This window comes from Chroicocephalus ridibundus, chromosome 7, assembly GCF_963924245.1.
Source record: "Chroicocephalus ridibundus chromosome 7, bChrRid1.1, whole genome shotgun sequence".
Classification (NCBI taxonomy): domain Eukaryota; kingdom Metazoa; phylum Chordata; class Aves; order Charadriiformes; family Laridae; genus Chroicocephalus; species Chroicocephalus ridibundus.
The window spans coordinates 14,300,707-14,321,675 of NC_086290.1; the positions used below are offsets into that span (position 1 = coordinate 14,300,707).

Consider the following 20,969-nt stretch of genomic DNA (forward strand, 5'->3'; position numbering starts at 1 on the left):
CCTTAGCGTAGAGACAGTACCGCCCCAGAGACCCGCTGAACTGAGGCCAGTGAGGGCTCAGCAGGGAAGTGGGGAAGCAGGCGTCTGCTGCGCACCCTTGGCTTTGATTTCAGGAGTGCAGTAGCCCACCGGCCCCAACTGCACAGCCCCAAGTCCCAACCAACCCACCCGTCTTTTACCGCCACCCCAGTGTAACGCAGCTGTGCTTAAAGATGACTCTGCGAGACTTTTGCGCTGACGTGGTATATTTGAGACAGAACTACAGTATAAACATTTCAAGAATGTGTAGTGGCCTACAAATCACAGCTTCTTGTTCCCACGTACAGTTTCAATACAGATCTCAGTGCAGTGCCCAAAACAGTTCATACATCGCTATTGTTGTGAAACAGAAGCTAGAGGGTACCACTTCGCTTTATAAAAAAACAACAAATAAATTATACATTGAGAGCTATTGCCAAGCTTCACATATAAAAGGTAAAAATACAGTAGTTAGTGTGGCTTTAACCAAAAAAATTCTAGCTAAAAAAATATCCTTACGTATTTTAAAAATAAATTTGTCCAGTTATAGGTGTGTGTGGGGCGTGTGTGTTTATGAAGCAGAGCGCTCAAGCCAAACAGTAAAAAGGAGGCGAGTTTTGCAGGAGAACCCCGCAGCTCCTGCTGCGCAGGGTCCCAGCTCACCGCAGGGGGAGCACCCACTCCCCACCTCCAGCGGGCGCACACGGCCACGGCAGCGCCAGCTCTACCTCCACTTGAGCGGGGTGGGGAGGGTCTTCTACTAGTGTCTACGGTGCCAACACTCGGACCAAACACGCGCGGATTACACCTGCGTCACTGGAAGGCCATTAGCATGGATTATTTTTATTTTTTGGTATAAAAAGTTATGATTGTCCAGCTGCATTTGAAAGCTGTGACATTGCCATGTCTAACAGCTATATAATTGTACTACAACTTTCCAGACTAACGAACACTCTACGTGCCCAGATAGAGCTTTAATTGCCAACTGGCCAGGAAATACAGCTGCTAACGCTTGATCTATAGGAGATTTGGGTTGTACCAGAATATGTCACAATGTGAAAAATATATCCAGTGCTGCCTGTGAAGGACACGCTGATCTCAACAGTTCACCCTTGCTTCAAGAAACGAGAAGGAGCAAGGTGCGGGCAAAGGCATAACAGGCAACGGCTGAAAAATAGTGTGTGGGAAGAGACCCAAACGTAACTGGACTGTTCACCCGAGCTCCTCCCAGTGCTGCAAGTTTTCTTGCCAAAGTTGTGGCCAAAAGATTGTCCAAAACATAGCTTTTACACCACTCTCTGGCTTTGACAAAGTATACATGGAATTTAAGTTTAAAATTGAACACATTCAAGCTAATTCATTAACCATGACTGATTACCAGGGAAGCAGTCATTTTACGTCGTACGACTTGCCAATATTAAACAGCATTACCACTGAACTAAGGAAGGGATTCCCTTAATTCAAGTGGAAGAGGGCCTGAACTCCCACATTTTAATATGTGTTTCAAAACCTTGTAAGTCCATTATTGGCACTCGGCACGTGCCGCCTCTGGGCTCTTCCCGTTGGACTCAATGGGCGAGACTGAAACCCAGCTCTGAGATCCAGCATCTCCCTGAGATCAATCACTTTGAGATACGGGGTGGGGTTTTCTTGTTACTCGAAATGTTAAGATTTCTATAAAATCTTTTACTCAATCACTTACAGAGTATAATTGGAGTAAAATCACTTTTACTTTTAGATCCAATCACTTATGGTTTTAGTTTAAGTTACCATTTTTTAATTATAGAGTTAAACAAAAGCATCCATCTCTGATCAGCATTACGTGCGCACACAGCAGAAGGGTCCAAGGCCAGTGAAGGGGAACAGGCTGGGACAGGGGTTAGTAAGTCAGTGAGTCAATAGGGGATAACTCTCTTAGGGAAAAAAAAAGACTCTTTTTTTTTTTCTTTAAACCAGGGAGCTGGCTTTTTCCGAATGCCTGTAACAGAAGATGCATTTATTCATTCCTGTCAACTCTTAAAGCTTTTAGGTGGTCGGCAGACCAGCCAGCATCCCAACAACAGATTCATACAAAAGTTTTATTTATAAATCTCTTTAAATAAATATATATATAAAAAAAAACCTTTTAGAGGATAATTGGACCTTACAGCCAATCAGTCAATAGTATGACAATAGTAAGAAAAGCCCCTTTTCTCAGTGTCACACAGGCATTAATTAATACTTCACAACATTTAACTGTAGGAACTATTATACCTATTTGTGTTTGATACGCAGGTGATGAGTAATGCTCTGTTACCTGTTTGCCAGTCGTGATACAGCACGATACCGCTAGTGTTAAAGCAAAATAGTGATGCCGAACTACAGGATGTTCAGACACGCACCTGTGTGTCTGATGAGACCACATAACTGCGGCACCTTAGTCCCGCCAGGCTCCCTACGTGAACAGTGATTTGGGTTAGCTAAATAAGCTACGTTGAGTTAAATGGAGCGAATATTTGCTCCACATATGAAATGTCATGGGAAAGAGTTGGGTTTGCAGCCCCAAATCGACTGGAAATTGCAAGTCCCCAGTGTAACAGTTGAAAATTTTGAATTTTTAATTAAATTTTCAAGTATTAGTCCTCTGAAGAAGAGGAGGTTGAGGAAGGTTGAGGAAAACCCTTGCCCCTCTCAAATTCTTGTGTGTGCGCACACATCGGTAAAAACCACATTCCCTTTCAATCACACCTATCTCGACCACGCTGAAATAACAGCTGGCTGCTTGGAACCATGTAGATTTTAGGGGGACACACTCACCACACATGTTATTTACTTGCTATTTGCTGTATGTGATTGCTTGGGAGGAATGTAAGGATGGTGTTGAACACGCAATGCTGTAAAACTGTAAACTCCCGTTATTCCGCTTTTGGGAGAGATTCAAGCTGACAGTTCACAGAGCTCCTGAACCCAATGGGAAGAGTCAAATATCAAACACGCCTTCAAGAAAGCGCTACTGCATTCTGTCTATTTACAAACCCAACACATGTAGCTGGCGAACGCCAGCTCAGCTGCTGAGCAAACAGATCAATAGCGAGTGCCAAGTTTCCCCACACAGTCCTGGCTTTGTGCTGGAAGCAGGCTGTTGCAGCCGTAGCTTCCCTTTTCCTGCAGGAACTTTGCTAGCAACTGCATTATTAATCCAGACTAAGACATTTGATAGTTGAATCAGGAACCTTCTACGTTTTAATATGCAATAAGGCTCAGACTTAAAAGTATATATATAAAAAAAGCCAATATTCAACTGGAAGCAACAAGGACAGACCTGGTCCAGAGCATCAGCTCCCCTCTGGCTGGGGAGCGGGGAGCCTGCCGGCGCTGGCTGGGGCAGGGGGGGACCTGAAGCACCTGCCACCAGCATTGACTCCTGGTTCTTGAGGCAACGGCTGCACATCATTGTCTGCAGAGAGCCGCTCTGGTACGTGAGCCCTGAGAGCTCCCCGTGGTTTCTGTGTTTCTCTATTAAGGCCTCGGTGGTTTCGAGGAGTGGCAGTGGGCCATGTAAATGCCACGTGGCTTCTTCCCGAACACCCTCATTCAGCATCTTGCAAACAAGAGCACCAGAGCAGCGGTAAGGACACCCAAGTCTGAAAGAAGCAGCCCAGCCGGTCACCAGCTTACCTGCACAACCCACACTGCTTTGGTCCAAATCTTTGTCTACACTGAGACGTGCGGGCAGCCGGTGTGCAGAAATGAAGTCGTGCAGACAGGTTTCAGAACCAACTTTCACATTTAAAATTGTTTTTAAGAACCACATGTATATAAATAAACAGCAGCACTATGCAGAAAACATCCTCCAACCCCAGTCATATGTACAAACCTCTTCCTAAGAAAGAAAGATCCCAGGTGCTTCATCTGTGCTTCCCTGCTGGATGTGGAATTCATCATCTGGCTTCTGTATTTCTCCTCGCTCTGACTCTGCATTGACCTTTTTCGCAAGCTGCACCCCCAGGGTCCACGTGCTCACCTCTGCACGTCCACATGAGGGTCCTGCTGCCCAGGGCTCAAACGATCTCTGGCACATCGTATCCTGTACTTCACCTGAGCACCAAAAGGCCTTCACCAGCTCTGTGGAGCATGCTCTTGCAAGTGCTCCAACCTTCCTTCCACAAAGAAGTGAACTGCTTACAGGAGCTTTTCATCTTTTTTTCCTGTTTTCATCTTATTCTTTCTATTCTTTGTTCCACATATAACTATTTGATGACACTTGGAACAGGATTCGGGGTGGTGTTAAGAACTGATCTAGTTGTACCCTCATGCCGCTAACATACCTGGTAAGTATTCCCAAAGCACAGCACCTGGAAACAACACCCAGAAACAGTATAGAATAGAAACAAGAAAATTATTTTTCTTCTTAGTCCTACATGACAACAAAACTAACCAATAAGCAGTTCCTGAAGTAAGCTGTACTCACACCTTCACTACTCCAGCATTTAAAACATACATACCTCCAGTCTAAAACGCATGTATTTGAGTCATATAGGAAATGAAATAATCGGTGTCAAAATGTGGGACCTCTGCTGTGGTCTGCTAACGATATGAGCTGTTTGGCAGGTTAGTCTTCCTTTCCCTGGTTGCAATGAGCAGCTCGAATCCAGTCAATGTAATTGGTCACTGATGGACTAGATTTTCATTCTTTCCAGGTACTGTAACGAGGTGCAAGGAATATTTTAAGGGGTTTAAGGCCAAAAAGGAGAGTATGTGTTGGTGAAACGAAGGAAGGAGAAGGAGTAATCACACAGAAGAAAACGTCCTTGGCTGTATGTAACAGTGATCACTACCGCGAGCCACCGTACACAGAGTGACCACAAGGTGGCCCTACAAGTTCTCCTAATCTTTCCAATATGACTCTAAGAGGTCAGGGACACCGTGCTGGGAAACTACACACCTAACATCACAGTGAACACTCTCCTTTAACACTTGAGAGGCAGCACAGGGTAAGTAAGACTAAACCTAGTGTGAGCAGAACGCAACCAGATTCTGTTCCTCACGTTCAGAACTAGCTCCAGTGTGTTATTCCACTTCTTCTGAGGCAGAAGATCAAACGTGCATGTGGTTTTATATGCCGTTTAGACTGTAATTCCAGTTAGATTGCAATTAATGTAGAAGTCTCTTCCTGGATCCTAGTAAACCAGCTGGCTGTTTGACTCCTGTTCAGCAAGAGTTTGATCCCAAGGAAGCCTTTCAGAAGGATGCCTTGGGGATATGTTAGAAGATTGGAGTTTTTACAAGGTGGGAAGTGCAGAAACTCCTTCTTCTAGAGTTCAGTGGTGAGTAAACATTTTGTTCTTATTGTAGCATCCTCAGTGACTGGGCTAAAAGGGAAGAAAAAGAAAAAAGAGGTCCTGTAAATACACTCCTCCAAAAAGATCTGACATAATGGATTAAAAAAGAAAAAGACAAGTATTGTTCCAAAGAGCCTTAACAGCTGTTCCCCATGTAATTTAACGAGACCAACGGACAACCTGCAGAAGAGCAAACTGAATCAACATCACACAGTGCAGTAGCATCGTTGCCACCTGCACCGTAAGAGGTTCCCTGAAAGACCTGACCACCGCTGCCATCGCACTGCCTCACCAGCACGGCAGAATGGAACAGGAAGGGGAAAAGTTTCTACAGATTCTGTTCTCCGACTTCCTTACAGCTTGGAAATAACTGGGGGACATTTCCCCCCTCCCGATCCTCCGGGAGATACTGAAACATTGTAAAGAGATTTCTCAGAAAATTAATCTGTACCATAATTTCAGTCTAGTACTAAAAGGTGTTAGCAGGTGAAGAAAGAAACTGACGTGAAATGATAATTAAAAATAATTAGTTGAGAACAGAACTAGAGTTTATAAACACAGCAAAACAAGGCACTGTGTCTAAATGACCACTGTAACTATTGAAGTGGAAGTAGTAAGAGCACGTACTTCCTTCCCACTCTACATACACTTCTGAAGTGAGAGCTGAGGAGACCTTACCTCGCAAGGACTTCGGATGTCTGCTGGGACGCTGGCAACCCAGCTGACGACAACAGAGTCTCCGCGCTGCCTTTCACTGCCTTCACCGCCAAGGCAACGTCATTTCCCAAAGGCCCATTGGAAACCAGTCCAGTCTGAATTGGGGAGAATGAAACAGGAAACTGAAATAAAAACCTGCCAGGACAAAACAGGCTCATTTTTCAATATGGTTTTTTTAGAACAGTAAAAGCTGAGGTTCATTGAGGTCCAGGGCCGGCTTCACTAAATGCACGTTCTTAAAAGAAACTTTTATGGCATTTACCAGAATGTAATGCAGCAAAAATGAAATTTAAATATTAACAGGATATGTATGTTGTTTGATTTACTCCAGCTGAATTAGTCTGTTTTAGTTTTAGTCTGGTATGGGCTTCCAAATTATTACATTTTACTATTTTACTGGAGCTCCTGTTTCTTAATCATGACAAAAGCTTTCTTTTTTTTTTTTTGTTGTTGTTAAGGAATAGTCAAATAACTTACTGGCACTATCCACCTCGGCATTATTGTGGGCTGGGAAGACACCTACAAAAAGCAAACAAATGCTCGTTAGAAAAGGTTGGAAGTAGCTGAGAATATTCTCAAGACAACATTGCCTCCCAAAACAATACTGCCTCCCCAGACCATCTCGGATATTTGTCCATCACTAGTCTTTGAACCATGCGAGCCATTAGCTACAGACGGTGTGACTTCAGACTGAAAGGTACGTGGCAGCCACAGAGCACACAGCCAATACCCGCTCACTCACAGAAACTCACTGGTGGCAGTTTCAGCACAGCATTCCCTTCCAAAAGGCAACTCAAAGTTTATTTTTCGACTATTTATTATATATATGTATATACACACACATATACTCTCTCTGTGTGTATACATACACATTTACGTGTAATTTCTGAAGTAGTAGTATGCCCAAAAGCCTGACAAGCAGGCTGGCACTTGCAGATGTACTAAAACAAGACCACAGGCTCTTGTGGCACAGATACAAATTAATCTTCCGATTCCTTCACTTCCATTCCAAAGCTGTAGCTCTACATCCCTCGGCCAGTCACCCCACGAGCAGGGGCACACACACAGCGATCCAGGTCAGTCACCGCTTCACTCCCCTGCAGCAGATCCAAGCCCAGTGCACAGATACTAAAGCCAGAGGAGAGTTTCTGAGTAAAAACCATTGTATGCGTGAAGGAAGAAGTTTGGTTTTGAAATACATTTACCCGAGGTGTGGCTTCTGTAAAGTCAATTAGATTCTCTGTCAATGATGTTAAGGAAACGTCCTGGTCATCTGGAGGGCTCTATGGAATAAATCAGTTTTGAATTGAATTCCCAGTAGTAACCACATAGGTCTGCTGAATAATATAGTGGCTTCCCAAGTTACAGACCAGCGTCCTTAATGAACACCATTGTTTATCATCAGGTCTGTTTTCTCAAATCTTTCCATATGATCTTTGTTAATAGCCTTTTCATTTCACTTATTCTCATGAACATACTGGAAACAGTCATTGCCATGTAAGCTGTGAAACTGTCCCATTCTTCGATGTGAAGATGGGGTACACTGTGCCATTCGACAAGGTCAGTGAGGTCTGTGAGCTCAGTGTTTGAACACAGAGGATGAAATTGATAATTATTCAGTGGGATCAACTACATATTCCTGGCTTAGAGGGACAACAGCTAAAGGGGATGGTGCTTTAGTGATCCAGAATAACTCCTCAGTCTCCTGAAGTACCATCAGAGTCCGATGTTGGATTCCTCTTTCTTTTGGAAAGAGACAAAGGCAAGCTGGCCCCTGAATTACTGTGTATATTTCATGGAGTCCAGGTAAAAATTACCTTACACTTAAGGTAACCAGATATCCTGTAACAATTAAATATTTCAATTTAAACTTTTCTCTCTGTGGTTACTTTGATAGGAATTGCCTATGTCAGAAATTTCACCCCTGCAGTCTCTTTCATGGAGCATCAAATCATTGGGATATAAGGGGCTTCCCACCAGCGTCAGGAAAACCATCAGAAAAATAAGTCTCAGGGAAAGAACCTGAAAGGACACACAGAAATGGCCTTTGGCAAGATCTGTACAGTGTCCCTGTCTGCTCCAGAAAGCACTCTCTGGCATTCCCCAACGCCTGGTATTCACCGAGTTAGGAGGGGCACGCAGCAAGAGCTGCTGTGCTTGCCTGGAGGCATCAGTAGCTCAGAACGTGACACACAGAAACCTTCCAGGCTGGCAGGTGGTGATACCTTTGAAACAGCCGCCTCCTCAGCTGCAGCCAGATTAGCTGGAATCAGCAGGTCCTCATGGTTAGAGGCAGCGTTGTCCTCATTTAACGTGTTACTGAAAGGAGAAAACATTCTCATCAGCACACTTCTGGGACCGCATGGAACAGTGCTGCTTCCCTGATAGCTCAACCCAACAACTCAAAACACAGTTCCATGTGCGGCAGACAAAGGCTGATGTTTGTATGCTGAAGTAAACGCCTTCCAACTACCTTCACTGGTTACTGCTCTCTCTCCTAGTTTCGGCTACAGCCGTGTACAGACCCAAGAGTACCAATGTCTTCTGTCTCAAAGGAGCTTCTTCAGCCCTTGTTTCTAATTCGCCTGAAGCCTTCCCTGCCATCCTCTTATCTTCCTCTTTAGAGCCAGGGGCAGCAGGACGTCAGATATTTCAGTGATTTCAGAAGATGAGAGAGATTCGCGTACTGCTTGCTAGGATACTCACCCCGAGGCCTGGACTACACCGATTAACTGTTGCAACAGTCATTAAAGATGCATCGCTAAACCTGCTTAGTTAGATTTAGCCTAAAATGCTCAGAAACTGTTCCTCATCTTTTCAGACCTGTTCACGATAATCTCCACCTGGTTCCCTTACCCCAGAAACACGTTTCTCCTGAATCACTTACGGAACAAAGGTGTTTGAGGCAGGGATTGCTTTCAGCAGCTCTCTTGGGTCTTGAAATACCGGACTGGTTGTCGGGGGACTACTCTGTGTTTTGCCTGGTGGGAGAATGTTCCTGGCACAAAATAAAACAAAAAACAGGTACAACCTTCTACCAAAAGCTTTTCAGGAACCACCTGTTACAGCATATTTTTGAGGTTGCTGATGCCCATTTTATTTGATATCCCCACGTGCTCTCTGAGGTCTGACACATGGCTCATCTTCACAAATGGTCAAGAAATCACATGTTGTAACCCTTTAAGTTTTCCAATGTCTGAAATCCCGCTGGAACTAGCTATCATTTGAGATTCAGTAATTCTCAGGAAATCAACTGCCTGTGTCAGGTTTTTGTATGCAATTTTTTTTTCTCCACTAGAAAACAGCTACTGTGAACAGACCCAGCCCCTCTCCCGACACTGAAGTTATTCCCAGGTCAGAAATAACTATAGCGATTGAACCTGCTGTTGGAGTGACGTTTATCAAATTAAAGTATGGGAGAACACGGAGTACCTGGATTACCTTGTATATAATAAAACTTAGCAACTATAGTGCTTGCCAGTTTTTGTTTTAAGAACACTTTGCATTCACCAGGTTAAGCTACACTACACAAGGTAAAAACTCAATGATCACTGAGCCACTGAAAGACCACAATGACCTGCAGGTTCTCAGTGCCGTACTTGGGTAAACAGATCACATCTTTCTTCCAAATCTATTCATTACCTGGCAGCAGCATCCTGAATATTGGAATTCTTGACACCTGTCAGGCTGTCTTCTCTTACGACCTGAGAGGAAAACATGAACAAAGATGTAAGTTTCTGATACCTGTTTCCATCTTGTGTCAGTTCTGAAATTCACAGAAGAGCTGAACGCCTCCCTCCGAGCACAGAAGCATGCTCTTCATCTGCTGCTCAGGGACTTAAAACATCAATTCTATGTGAAAGCTTCAGTGCAGAAATAAAAATAATTCACCAACGTAGCCAAAATACCATTATTTGATACAGAATTTACTAGAACACACTAGATGCATGGTCTTAGTCACAGAATCCCACAATAATTTCTTGGTTAGAAGGCAACCTTTGGAGGTTACCTGGCTCAACCACCACTCAAACCAGAGCTTGTTCCAGGGCCTTGTCCAGTTACACGTTCAGTACCATCAAGGACGGAGATTCCTCTTTGGGCAACCGTTCCAGTACTGGACCACTATTACTGTGAAGGAAGGCCGAAAGGTCCTTACTGCACCTTGGATTTTGGCTCTTGGAGCACCCTTATCTGCAAGGCACCTTCTCCAACACCAGGCAATTGAGGAGAAATGAAAGATTTGAGAACATCACAGTCCCTATCGGTTGAGAACTCACCTTGTGCCCTGCTTCTGCCTGGGCCTTCAGGATATTGCTTTTGATATCTGCTGGAAGCCATGGCGCTGCTGCGATTGGGCTCTCAATTGCATTGTTCAGACATTTATCTGTCAACTTCACCACCTCATCCTCAACATGAAAAAAATCGTTATTAGAAGCCGTTCCCACATAGAAAGGTCTGGCCTGATGTTTATTAACACCTCTAAGTAACAACAAGGCCCTGAGAGAGAGGAAAGTCAGCAGATTTATACTGAAATGAGAAAGCAATTTTTTCCTTTATTTTGGAACTCAGTTGTAAAGCCACTGCAAAACATAATGTAAAAAACGCACACTGCTTAGAAGCGGAGATGCAGAGTGCTCTGCTAAAAATACAGCGTGCAAGAACTGAAGTGGACCCTAAATCTGCAGCCTAGTTTACTGATAGATCAATATAGCGGCCACCATATTATATCATATCAGTATAGCCTAACTAGGGGTTGATAATTTACTCTCAAATGCAAATTTGGAAGATTTTTACCTTAAAATCCACTTATAAATTAGAACAACAGTTTAATGTGCTGTTAGCTACATCTCCCATCACTGTTTATATCAGAGCAAATGAGCAGCCAGATACATAAGATGACAATTAAAAATGAGATACCTTTCACTACACTATATTTCATTATGTGAATTGCATTTCTTAATTATAAAATGTTAATTAAGCATTCAATCTACTAATTGCTATTTGATTAGTAACAGAAGTTAATTAACTGAGTGGAAACTAAACCTTGTGACCTTTCTTCTCGGGGTATGACTCAGCAGGGGGAGACAGAGCCCTGCTTTCGCCGTATGCCACCCTCCCTGGCTAAGGCAGGCTCTCTCCTCCTGCAACACGCCCCGGCGCAGGCACAGTCCTGCTGTATTCCTAGTGGCAGGAATTGCAGCGTGTCGAGAAGGAATGAAGCCCAGTGCACAGAGACATCGCAGGGTGAGAAGTTAAAAAGAGGTGAATACCCATCCGTCCCCCCAGCTCTCCATCCACTTCCATCTTTTTTCATTCCTTGGAAACACTAGTGAGAACCTCTAGGTATTTGGTCTTTAGAGAAGGGAAAAGCACTTCCTCTTCTTGTCTCCCTCTAAATCACTTTTCCAGGTATCCAAATAGGAACTCAGGAGACTATCTAAGGGAGAACCCGTATTAAAATTTTGACCCCAGTCAGCACTGAATACAGACATCTGCAAAATCTTCAAGGATCATCGTCAACATAAAATATTAGGAGGACCAACAACCAGTGTTGCTGATGACTATTGTTAGCAGAGCACACTCACATAATTCATGAAGACTAACAAAACAAATAATTATTAAATAATTAAGTGTTTTTATTTTCGAGAAGCTGCTGGAATTGCCAAAAGTCTGGAATAATTATGACCGAATTATTATTTGTACAGTCACCCTACCCAACTGAGATAATCCTTAAATCCTTACGCTGGACCTCACTGAACCGGATATAACAGTCCCTGCGCAGAATTTTTAATGCATTATTCCAGTACCAGTGATATAGTAAATTTGATTATTTTAACTGAGCACATCAGTACACTGGTGCTTTAAGGACCATTTTGGGGTTTTATTTCCTCTTAGCTTCCTCCACGTGAACAACCAGTTCAATTAGGTCACTCTAGTCTATTAGCAATTAGATTCCCAACTTTTAAGGAAGCAAATATTTCCATCAATATTAAAGACACATTTTTCTCCTTTCCATTTTGTGCTTGAAAAAAGCATTGGTGTTTTATTGTTTTTTTTAATGGAAAAAGCATGTAGCTAGAGGAGAAAGCATTTGGCATCACAAAACATCTAATTTACAAGACATTTAGTTGTTCACATAAAACAGTAAAGCTGTTAGGGTTTGTCAATATTCTAGCTAGTTACGAATTTTTATTGTTTCCATGCACTAGACAAGCTATATTTGTACTTTATTCTTCAATCAAAATATGGAGCTAAGCTGTGATGTAAAAAGGGAAGGAAAGATTAAAGGCAGCAGCAGGGTGTGCGATCCCAACCTTTGTGCTTTTGCGCAGTGCTCCTGGTGCCACCACAAATCACTTCGTACAAAGCGATGGACTTTAATACAGGCACATTTTGGACAAACTTCCCCATGTTTACAGATCACAACAAATTCAGAAAAAGAAAACCCTCACGTCCTTGCATTTCTGACTCTGGAGCAGACTTTGAACACGGGCGAACAGGGTGAACTTTTTATTGTTCATTTCACTTCAGAAGCTGATGAAAGTGGAGCGTCGGTGTATTTAAGAGCTATTTGCTCTCTTTTGTCAGATCTGGTCACTGCACCAGCAAAAGCCGGGAAAGGACAAAGTCGCATTCTTCCATCCCAACAGATTTTGGCAGGGAGCAGCAGTGAAGAATGAAGCCATTCATTACCCCCTTCCCAGTTCTTATTCTAGAAAATTTTCTCTTTTTCTCTAAAAGAATGCAGGTAACTAGATAAATGTTTGCCTACCAAGTCAATCAATCAAAATTGACTGATTGCAAGTATAGAATTATGTAAAGATGATGCAGGCTGGCCATCTCTGACCCTGATGGAAAACAGTTAAAGATTTTTCATTAACAAAGCCGAAGTGAACATTTCATCAACATTTGACAGTGTCACTTGGGAAGTTCAGGATGCAGCTCTGCTTCATAAGCAGAAAACTAATGCTTTCCCTCGATGCATTTTACTAAACCTTTTATGTGCTGTAACTGTTTCTATGCAGGTTGGTATCTCATACACTGGTAAAATTTAAGGGAGGAGATGAGAGATGCTGAAATTTGCAATCACACGCTTTCAGAGAGAACACTGTAACGCTGTGTTCATCTGAAGTAACAGCAAGCTCCAGGATCTAAGCTCATCGCAAGGTTTTACTGGATATATCTCAGTCCCAGTCAGTTCAGCCAGAAGAAGATGCCATAAACACCTCTTTTATGAGCAGATTAAGAGCTGAGCTAGGTGCAGGAGGAGAGCCAATTTTGTAACAAACACTGTAAATGGAAATTTATATTTTTTCTAAAGCAGCCTTCAAAACAGGAAGCAAAGTGGTTTTAATAGTTATTCTTAGGTCACTCTTTTCAGGGCTCATTTCCAAAGCATTAACTTTCGTCTCTAATCACAACTGGGGGTGGTCATTTGGTGCTACTGTAACATATATGGCCTTGCAATTTGAAGCAGACAGAATTTAAAGTACACAGAGACAGCCTCTAATCTTTCTCTACCTTTGTAAAGTCACTTCTCAAGTGACCTCTTGGTAAGCTACATCACAGGCTGAAGAGCTTTCTTCAATCTTTTCTACACAAGGAAAATCACTGATGATTTATGTTTTCATAATACAATTTGCACTTCCTTCTTGAAAGCTGAAGTCTCTTTCACCCAAAGAAAGAATCACGCTGGCATACTGTTGATCCATACATCATGTATTTCTCAGTTATGCAAACGTTCTTGCTCTCTAATCACATTTCTATCACCCCTGTATCTGTAACCTCTAATACCCAAAGTTGCTCGGCACCTCACACGACAGCAGCTGGATAACCGTGACTGTACCGTATTGGCAGCTGTTTGTTAGATTAACCTGTTACAGGAACCTTACCGTGCTTACATTGTATCAGCCACCATTTAAAAAACACTAAGACACTCCTGCTCGGTTCTCTCCATTTAACCAATTAAATGTCTTCCCCCCCCCCCCCCCTTTGTCTGAAGTAAAATAGAGCTCAGCAGGCAAAAATATTCTGAAATAAACTGTGTTCATTTGCTTTAGTTTATGCGGAGCCAGTGTTTCGGCACAGCAGGACCTATAGGCTACTGACTAATCTTCTTAGAGACTCGGTAATCTTTGTAACGCGCTCACCAAGCAGAGAGGTGCCCAAGGCAGCCCTGACCACAGACCTTAAAGGGGACACGAGCAAAGAGCCTGCTGCAGCCCCAGGCACTGCAAAGCAGCAGCCTGCTCTCACATGGAGAGGGGGAACAAAGACTCAGGAATGGGCTGAGCCCAAACACGCAACTGCTAAACGCCTCTCTTGCCACCTGGATCATTTTGCTATTGAGGGAGCAAGAAAAATGATAGCTGCTTCACCGAAAGTTAGATAAATCCTCGGGCCTCCCTGCAAGGGAGGGTAACACCAACAGAGATAACGCTGCCAGGTGTTTCACTCTCTGCTTGTTCAAAACGCAATCAAGCACCTAAAGCTTTAACACAGGGGAAGCAGAGTAAGTTGTATTTTTATCCACACACACCCCCCTTTCTAAATGTATGATTTACAGGCAAACCTGGCAGAAAACCTAAATTCCAAATTTTTTAAAGCTCATTAAAAAGAAGAATATCCTGCCTGGGTGCAGTTGTCTCATAATTGGTGAATCTATGAAAGTTCACTGCTGTAAGATTCTGTCCCCTCCACCCGCTCTAGCAACACTACGTATTTTCACTATGGCTCTAACATTTCTTTGACCCCTTCCATGAACCTATTTAACTCACTATTTAACAACTTAAAAAATGAAACAATAAAACCTAACACCTTAACAAAAAGTTCAAAATAAAAAAAGGCAAAAAAATTTTTGTTCACCATTTTGTAGGCTACATTGTTTTACCAAAACATGTAATGATTCCTGGAGCTGCCAGAGGAGAGAGGGAAGCTGGGTAAAGAAGAGCAAAGAGGAGCGAGGGAGAAGAGGGCCCTTGCCCTGTTCAGGGCACTGAAGCTCGTACTTTGGCTCAGCTGCCTGTGGAAATGCAGCCTGACTTGCTCAAAAGGATTTATGAGGGCACAAAACCAACCACATCACTCCCCTCTACGTAAACACAGACAGCACTAACATCTACTTCAGAGAGCAGGTAAAAACTGGTTACTTAACAGGAAGGATGGATCACCAGCAAACTTGACTCAAAATAAATTGTCAAAACAATGTTCTGGGAGGGTTACCAAAGGCAACTGAAAAACACCAGGAAAGCAGCTCACCCCCTCAAAAAAGAGGGTGAGCTATATAATGCCATACAGTTAGTAACCTACAGATAAAGGCAACTAAGGAACATTTCAAGCAGTTATGCCTTTTACTCCCACTGATTTTAGAAAATTTCACCAGGCTGCAGTTCGCATACATGCACCTCTGCCCCCCAACTTTCTGTCACACACAGGTTTATATATAACAAAGCATTTGTATTTCCTTTACTAACCCCCAATATTACTCACTCGTATTCTTACAAATCAAGCAAATGGACCAAGGTAAGCAAAAGACTTTTCAGAATGATCTGAACAAAACTCAGCGACTCTGCCAGGAGGAAAGAAGCCCAAGTACCTGTACGTTTATGTTTACGTTGGGACGCTCTGTTGGCACGGGGCTGCTGCACTCTGTCTCCAGCTGTTTCAGCTTTAGGAATGTGTCTTCAAACACTGAAAAAGACAGAAAAACATATCATCTCTTGCTAATGTCACCATGGAGTTATTTGACTTGTGACTTGCACGCTTCCTGAACACAAGTTATATGGTTTTAAAGGTGTGGAAATAAGCACAGGGATGGGGGAAGCCACTTGCTCAACCTTCAATGCACCTTTCAAGCCTACAGACTGTATGTACCTAATCACAACCCTCTGCACCCCTGCGAGTTCATTTACCCAGCCATCCTCACAGCAAACAAGCAAGCAGCAAGAGTTAATTGCTGAGATGGCTGCACTTCATTTCACTGTATTTGTGGCAAAAGTCAGACCCGACAAAGAACTGTGACTTTTCCCTTATACCTCTGACCTTGGAAATAAGCTGCTTCCAGCTGAAATGGGGAGACCTGACCAGCTTTGTTGTCCCAGTGGTGGGTAAAACCGTCTTTATGCATACAATCTAAGGGAGCTGTCTAAAACACTTTTGGATTTTTTGAAAGAAACAACCTCATAACAACCTAATCAGTCAACTTTGACCCCACGCATCATGATAACAGGGAAAAATCTGTAAGTTTGCTTACAATCAGAGTCTGCTTTTTCACTAGCAGTTTCCTTTGTGCCAGGATGAGGGCAATTAATAGCCTCTTCTGAATCTCCTGTTGCCAAGCCAACAACTGGACGGCCTACGGCATCATCAACACAAGTTTCTGGCAACTCCGTGCTGTCTAGCAAATCAACAAGAGGTACGCTGCAAAGGCAGAAAGACGGGCAGAGATACACAGAATCATGTTACCGCTCTTCCTGTAACGAGAAAAAGCTTTAACACACGCAATCTCTTTTTTCAAGCCATCTTCTGGTAACCAGACACATTCTGTAAGAAACGTTTTAGGTAACTAAAAGACATTGGCTTTTTACATAGGATTTTTACAGGAGAAAGAAGAATTAGGGGGAGAGAAGTTGACACTGTTCACAAATAGTTGTTTGTACAGCACTTCACCCAACACTTGTAAGCAGATCAGAGGGCAGACAGGTGCGCAGGTCTGCGTTGACACTATGTTGTGGTTAGGCATACCTAGAACTATTTCCAGCTTTATTAACTTTGGCAGAGACATGAATGAAACCTTAGCAGTCACAATATCTTAAGTGAACCACAGCATGTACTTTGTGCCCCGTCAGGATCCCTTGTTTCACCTCCTTTGCTTTCTAATGGAAAAGTCTCCTTTTTATTTTGTCCTACCATGAAAACAGAAAAACAATTACAGTAACAAAAGTTGTATTATGATGCTTATGTTGTACAGTCAGGAATCTCATCCCTCTCTTCAAAGTTCAGGAAGAGCCAAAGCTACCCTAACAGCAAACTGCAACAAATATGGAAACAGCAGCCTGCGGAACATGAGGGTTAATCAGACAACTTGTGCCCACAACTGCAGTCTGACTGTCACCCATTGCAATCAACAATCATACTTACGCGCAGATTGGTTGCAATATTGGTTTAAGAAGAAAAATCTATCCCTTTTGAAAGTCCTGTCCCAAATATGAGAACAATGACACCACGCAAGTACCCGCCACAACAGAACTTACCCTTACACAACGACCGAGATGCTCCCTACTTGACAGTTCAGACCAGCTTCTCCCTTATCACTACCGGGTTAATGCCCCACGCCTCCCTCCAGCCCCTGGAATTTGGAAGCAGTCCCCTGTTGTCACCAGAGGCTCCAGGAAAAAACTCCTCCCTCCTGCTCAAGCACCCAAAAGAATCTTTCCAATGTTAAATATATACCTCTGAAACAGATTACAGGGTATCACCGTTTTAGTGCTAATAATGTACGAATCATCTTAAGACAATTAATTGCCATGAGGCAAATTGAGGTCACTTGCTTGACTCTCGTAAGCAGTGGAATAAGAAGTTACCAGCAAAGAAAATAGCAAGGAACTTTTCAATATCCTCTACAGCCTCTCTGTACACCACTAAGGGGAAATGGCAAGCAACAGATAGTCTTGCAAAGGGGGAATAATGGATAAAGAGAACTTCAATTATTAGAAGTAATTCTCTTGGAATTGGAGATTCTCTTCCAATTAAGGCAACAAAGTGAGACTGAATCCTGTACCTTACTGTCAGAGGATGCCTATGCATGAGAGTGAAAATGTTTTATAATATCCACATGAAGCCAACGCTTTCCTTATTTTCTGACAGTTTTCCGCAAATAGCCTCCCCAATGTTTAATATGACAACCAGTATCAGAAGTTCAGATTTTGCCTGCAGAACAGAGGTGCTGATGCCATGACATGCTGAAGCAACTAGATATAAGCTCCTATGAACTCCATCTAAGACAGGTGATGTAGAGCACCACTAGCGCTTCTTTATACTGTAATCTTCTAACGCTTTTCTTAGCATTGCAGCAAGTGGAGAGAAAATAAGTGAAAAATGAAGTTTATCTTCATCACAAAATTGCTAGGATAATTACACTAGCCCTTTTTCTCCCCCATCACAACTGCAGGAACATTTACTAGACAGACAAGACAGTTGATTCAAAAACCTGCCCGCTAGAGACAAGGGCAGTCTTGAAATCTGGTGGTGCATTCAAACAGCACACCCGATGTCTAGTGTTGCTCCAAAAGCAGCGTGCTGCTTACGTAAAGGTGAGGAAAGTCTGTAGAAAACCTTATTGCCATTTGTGGCATGGGACGGAGGATAGGCAGAGGTAGCAAGGACAACTGGGCTGGGTCCCTGCAGCTTCACCCCTGCATCACAGAAGGACCTCAGGGAAGCTAAATGAATTTTAGGTAGACTCAAGAGAAGCCTCCTAATCCAAGATTCAAGTAGAAACTGACCCCATTTTGCCTTCAGACCCACTGAAAAACCTACTCAGCCACCCTGAGATAGGCAGTCACAAGAGGAAAGTCATATTAGGGAGACCCTCAGCCACTGAAATTTGCAGGCCCAAAAGATGAGTTCCCCAAAGAGCATTAAATTTCTCGAGGCCACCCAGATTCTTCACTCTCTTCAGAGCATCCACAGGAATCACCCAGCAAGCTTCACAAATGGCCAGACTACGGAAGTAAAACGCACAAGATCATCACTTCACAAAATTTCTGACTTCCCTTACAAAACACTGATGACCCGGCACACCAATTATAAAAGAAAAAGAAAAGGTTTCCCAGGAAAAGCAGGACTTCTGCAACAGTCAGCATGCAGAACTCCAGAATGAAATGGGCATTAGATTTCCACGTTCCTGCACTTACCCTCATACAAAGGGATATTTGAACTTTACGTTAAAGTGCCAGGCTTTATGTCTTCATAATCAACTTCTATCAGCATATTTTAAGAAATACTCCAAGAGAAAAGCTGATAAATGATACCGTGAGTTCAAGCCATACAGGTAATTATGAATATAGGAATAATCAAAGGGTTTGAGTGCATGGAAAGGTTTGTCAAACCGCTAATAAATCACACAGAAGTAGTTACACACTCAGAGAACTCCCACAGTTAAGGGAGTTAGCTACTGCATTATTTCTCCTTTTGCCTGACAAATATATTGATATTAGTATGTTCCATACAGCATACAATGCATAACATGACTGAGAAAGCTGTCAGTTACAAAGGGTATGCTTTATTTTTTTTTCTTTCTTGAAAAGCAAAACAATACTTCATTCTAGTTTGTGAAATACAATCTGCAAACTACAGGAACTATCCAAGTCTGCTGCAAAAGAAAGAATTCTTTTGCAAGTAATCTATTTGAAACAGCAGGGAGCACCACACAAGCTACTTTATTTTTGGCAAACTGGTAGTGATACACAGTTTCTCACACTGACTCTGCAAGGTAGTATGATAGTATGAAATTCTTTGTTCCTTTCCTTCATTTTGCGGCATTCAACGTTGTACACCTACAGGTAAGAAGAGCAATAAATTTAAAAGCCTGTCACCTTTTCAGATTTGTTTTTTTTTTCCTCTAAACAAAAATGCAAAATATTCAGAAAAAAAGAACTTCCTTTTCTTTTTAAAGTGAGGAGAGCAACAGAAAAAATCCTGGGGATGTATGATCCTGCAAACAAAGACTGTTCGAGTGCATTCAGTTTCTAATCAAGCAGGCTGAGTCTGCTGAGTCCCACATTCCAAGACTTCTGCTGTCTCCCATTTGCTTGAAGATAATTCCAAATACTGACATAGTGTAATATACACAAGCCAACAACTACAGGAAAGGAAAGAAAACACCCTTAGGAAAAGGTGCTGCCTGCAGAACCTTTGTGGATATTAAGCAAAGATCTGTCATCACCATACTCTTCAGAAAGACATCCATGTGTTTCCTAAATGCTGTTTCTACATTATGTGACCTGTCCCTGTAAAAATGTAGTTTGGCGTTGGTGGTACGAGTGTGGTACAATTTCTTTGTCTGCTATTGAGAACTGTCACTTACTTTAGTGGAAAACAGGATTCTCCCCAAGTCAATGAAGTCCCGCTAAAACAAACCCAGCAAAGAGCAAAACTGACCTTTGGGATGTATGCAAGATTCAAAGCCACATGGCAACAGCATGCAACATATACCACACTAACCCAAATCCATTCTAAAGGTTGATGGATTTCAGGCAACCAGCGTTTCTTGCCCTATCCTGAATCTGAACTAGTTCTGCTGTCATGCAAAATAAATAAATAAATAAATAAAATATACGAAAACTTTAGCCACAGCTTTAATTACCAAACTTGCAGTTAATCCCAGGGGAGTCGGTGACAGTCAGCACGCTGCAGGCGGCTGGGGCAGCCAGCCCTCTACTCAGCACTGGTGAGACACCCTGGAGTGCTGCACGCAGCTCTGGCCTCCCCAGGACAAGAGGGACACACTGGGAGTGCAGCAAAGGGCCAGGAAGATGACAAATGATCTGGAGCACCTGATGGATGAGGAGAGGCTGGGAGAGCTGCGACTGTTCAGCCTGGAGAAGAGAAAGCTCAGGAGGATCTTATCAATGTGTATAAAAACCTGATGGAGGCAGTGAAGATAACAGCCAGAGTCTTCTCAAGGGAGCCCGGAGACAGGACAAGAGGCACAAACTGAAATAAAGGAGATTCCACCTAAATACAAGACAAAAACCCGCCTTTTTTGATGTGAGGTTGGTCAAACACCAGAACGGGTTGCTTGGAGAGGATGTGAAATCTCCACCCTTGGAGTTACACAAAACCTGGCTGGCACGGTCCTGAGCAACCTGCTCTACTTGACCCTGCTTTTAGCATGAGGGTGGACTACATGAT

The 20,969-nt window shown here is 42.9% G+C and overlaps 1 protein-coding gene across 4 annotated transcripts in view; it reads right to left on the reverse strand.

The window, feature by feature from the left end:
* Positions 1–224: 224 nt before the first annotated feature.
* EPB41L5 (erythrocyte membrane protein band 4.1 like 5) overlaps positions 225–20,969 on the reverse strand; it is a 60,836-nt gene continuing 40,091 nt past the window's right edge. For 2 of the 4 annotated variants that reach the window (XM_063342169.1, XM_063342170.1), the window contains exons 17-26: positions 16,309–16,475; positions 15,652–15,746; positions 10,334–10,462; positions 9,699–9,760; positions 8,944–9,054; positions 8,282–8,375; positions 7,262–7,339; positions 6,534–6,575; positions 6,018–6,151; positions 225–5,369 (exon numbers count right to left, since the gene is read on the reverse strand). In XM_063342169.1, the coding sequence (XP_063198239.1) occupies positions 5,312–5,369; positions 6,018–6,151; positions 6,534–6,575; positions 7,262–7,339; positions 8,282–8,375; positions 8,944–9,054; positions 9,699–9,760; positions 10,334–10,462; positions 15,652–15,746; positions 16,309–16,475 (970 nt within the window). In that variant the 3' untranslated portion in view covers positions 225–5,311. The remainder of the gene's footprint in view (positions 5,370–6,017; positions 6,152–6,533; positions 6,576–7,261; positions 7,340–8,281; positions 8,376–8,943; positions 9,055–9,698; positions 9,761–10,333; positions 10,463–15,651; positions 15,747–16,308; positions 16,476–20,969) is intronic. The other 2 variants (XM_063342172.1, XM_063342171.1) reach the window with 2 other exon arrangements.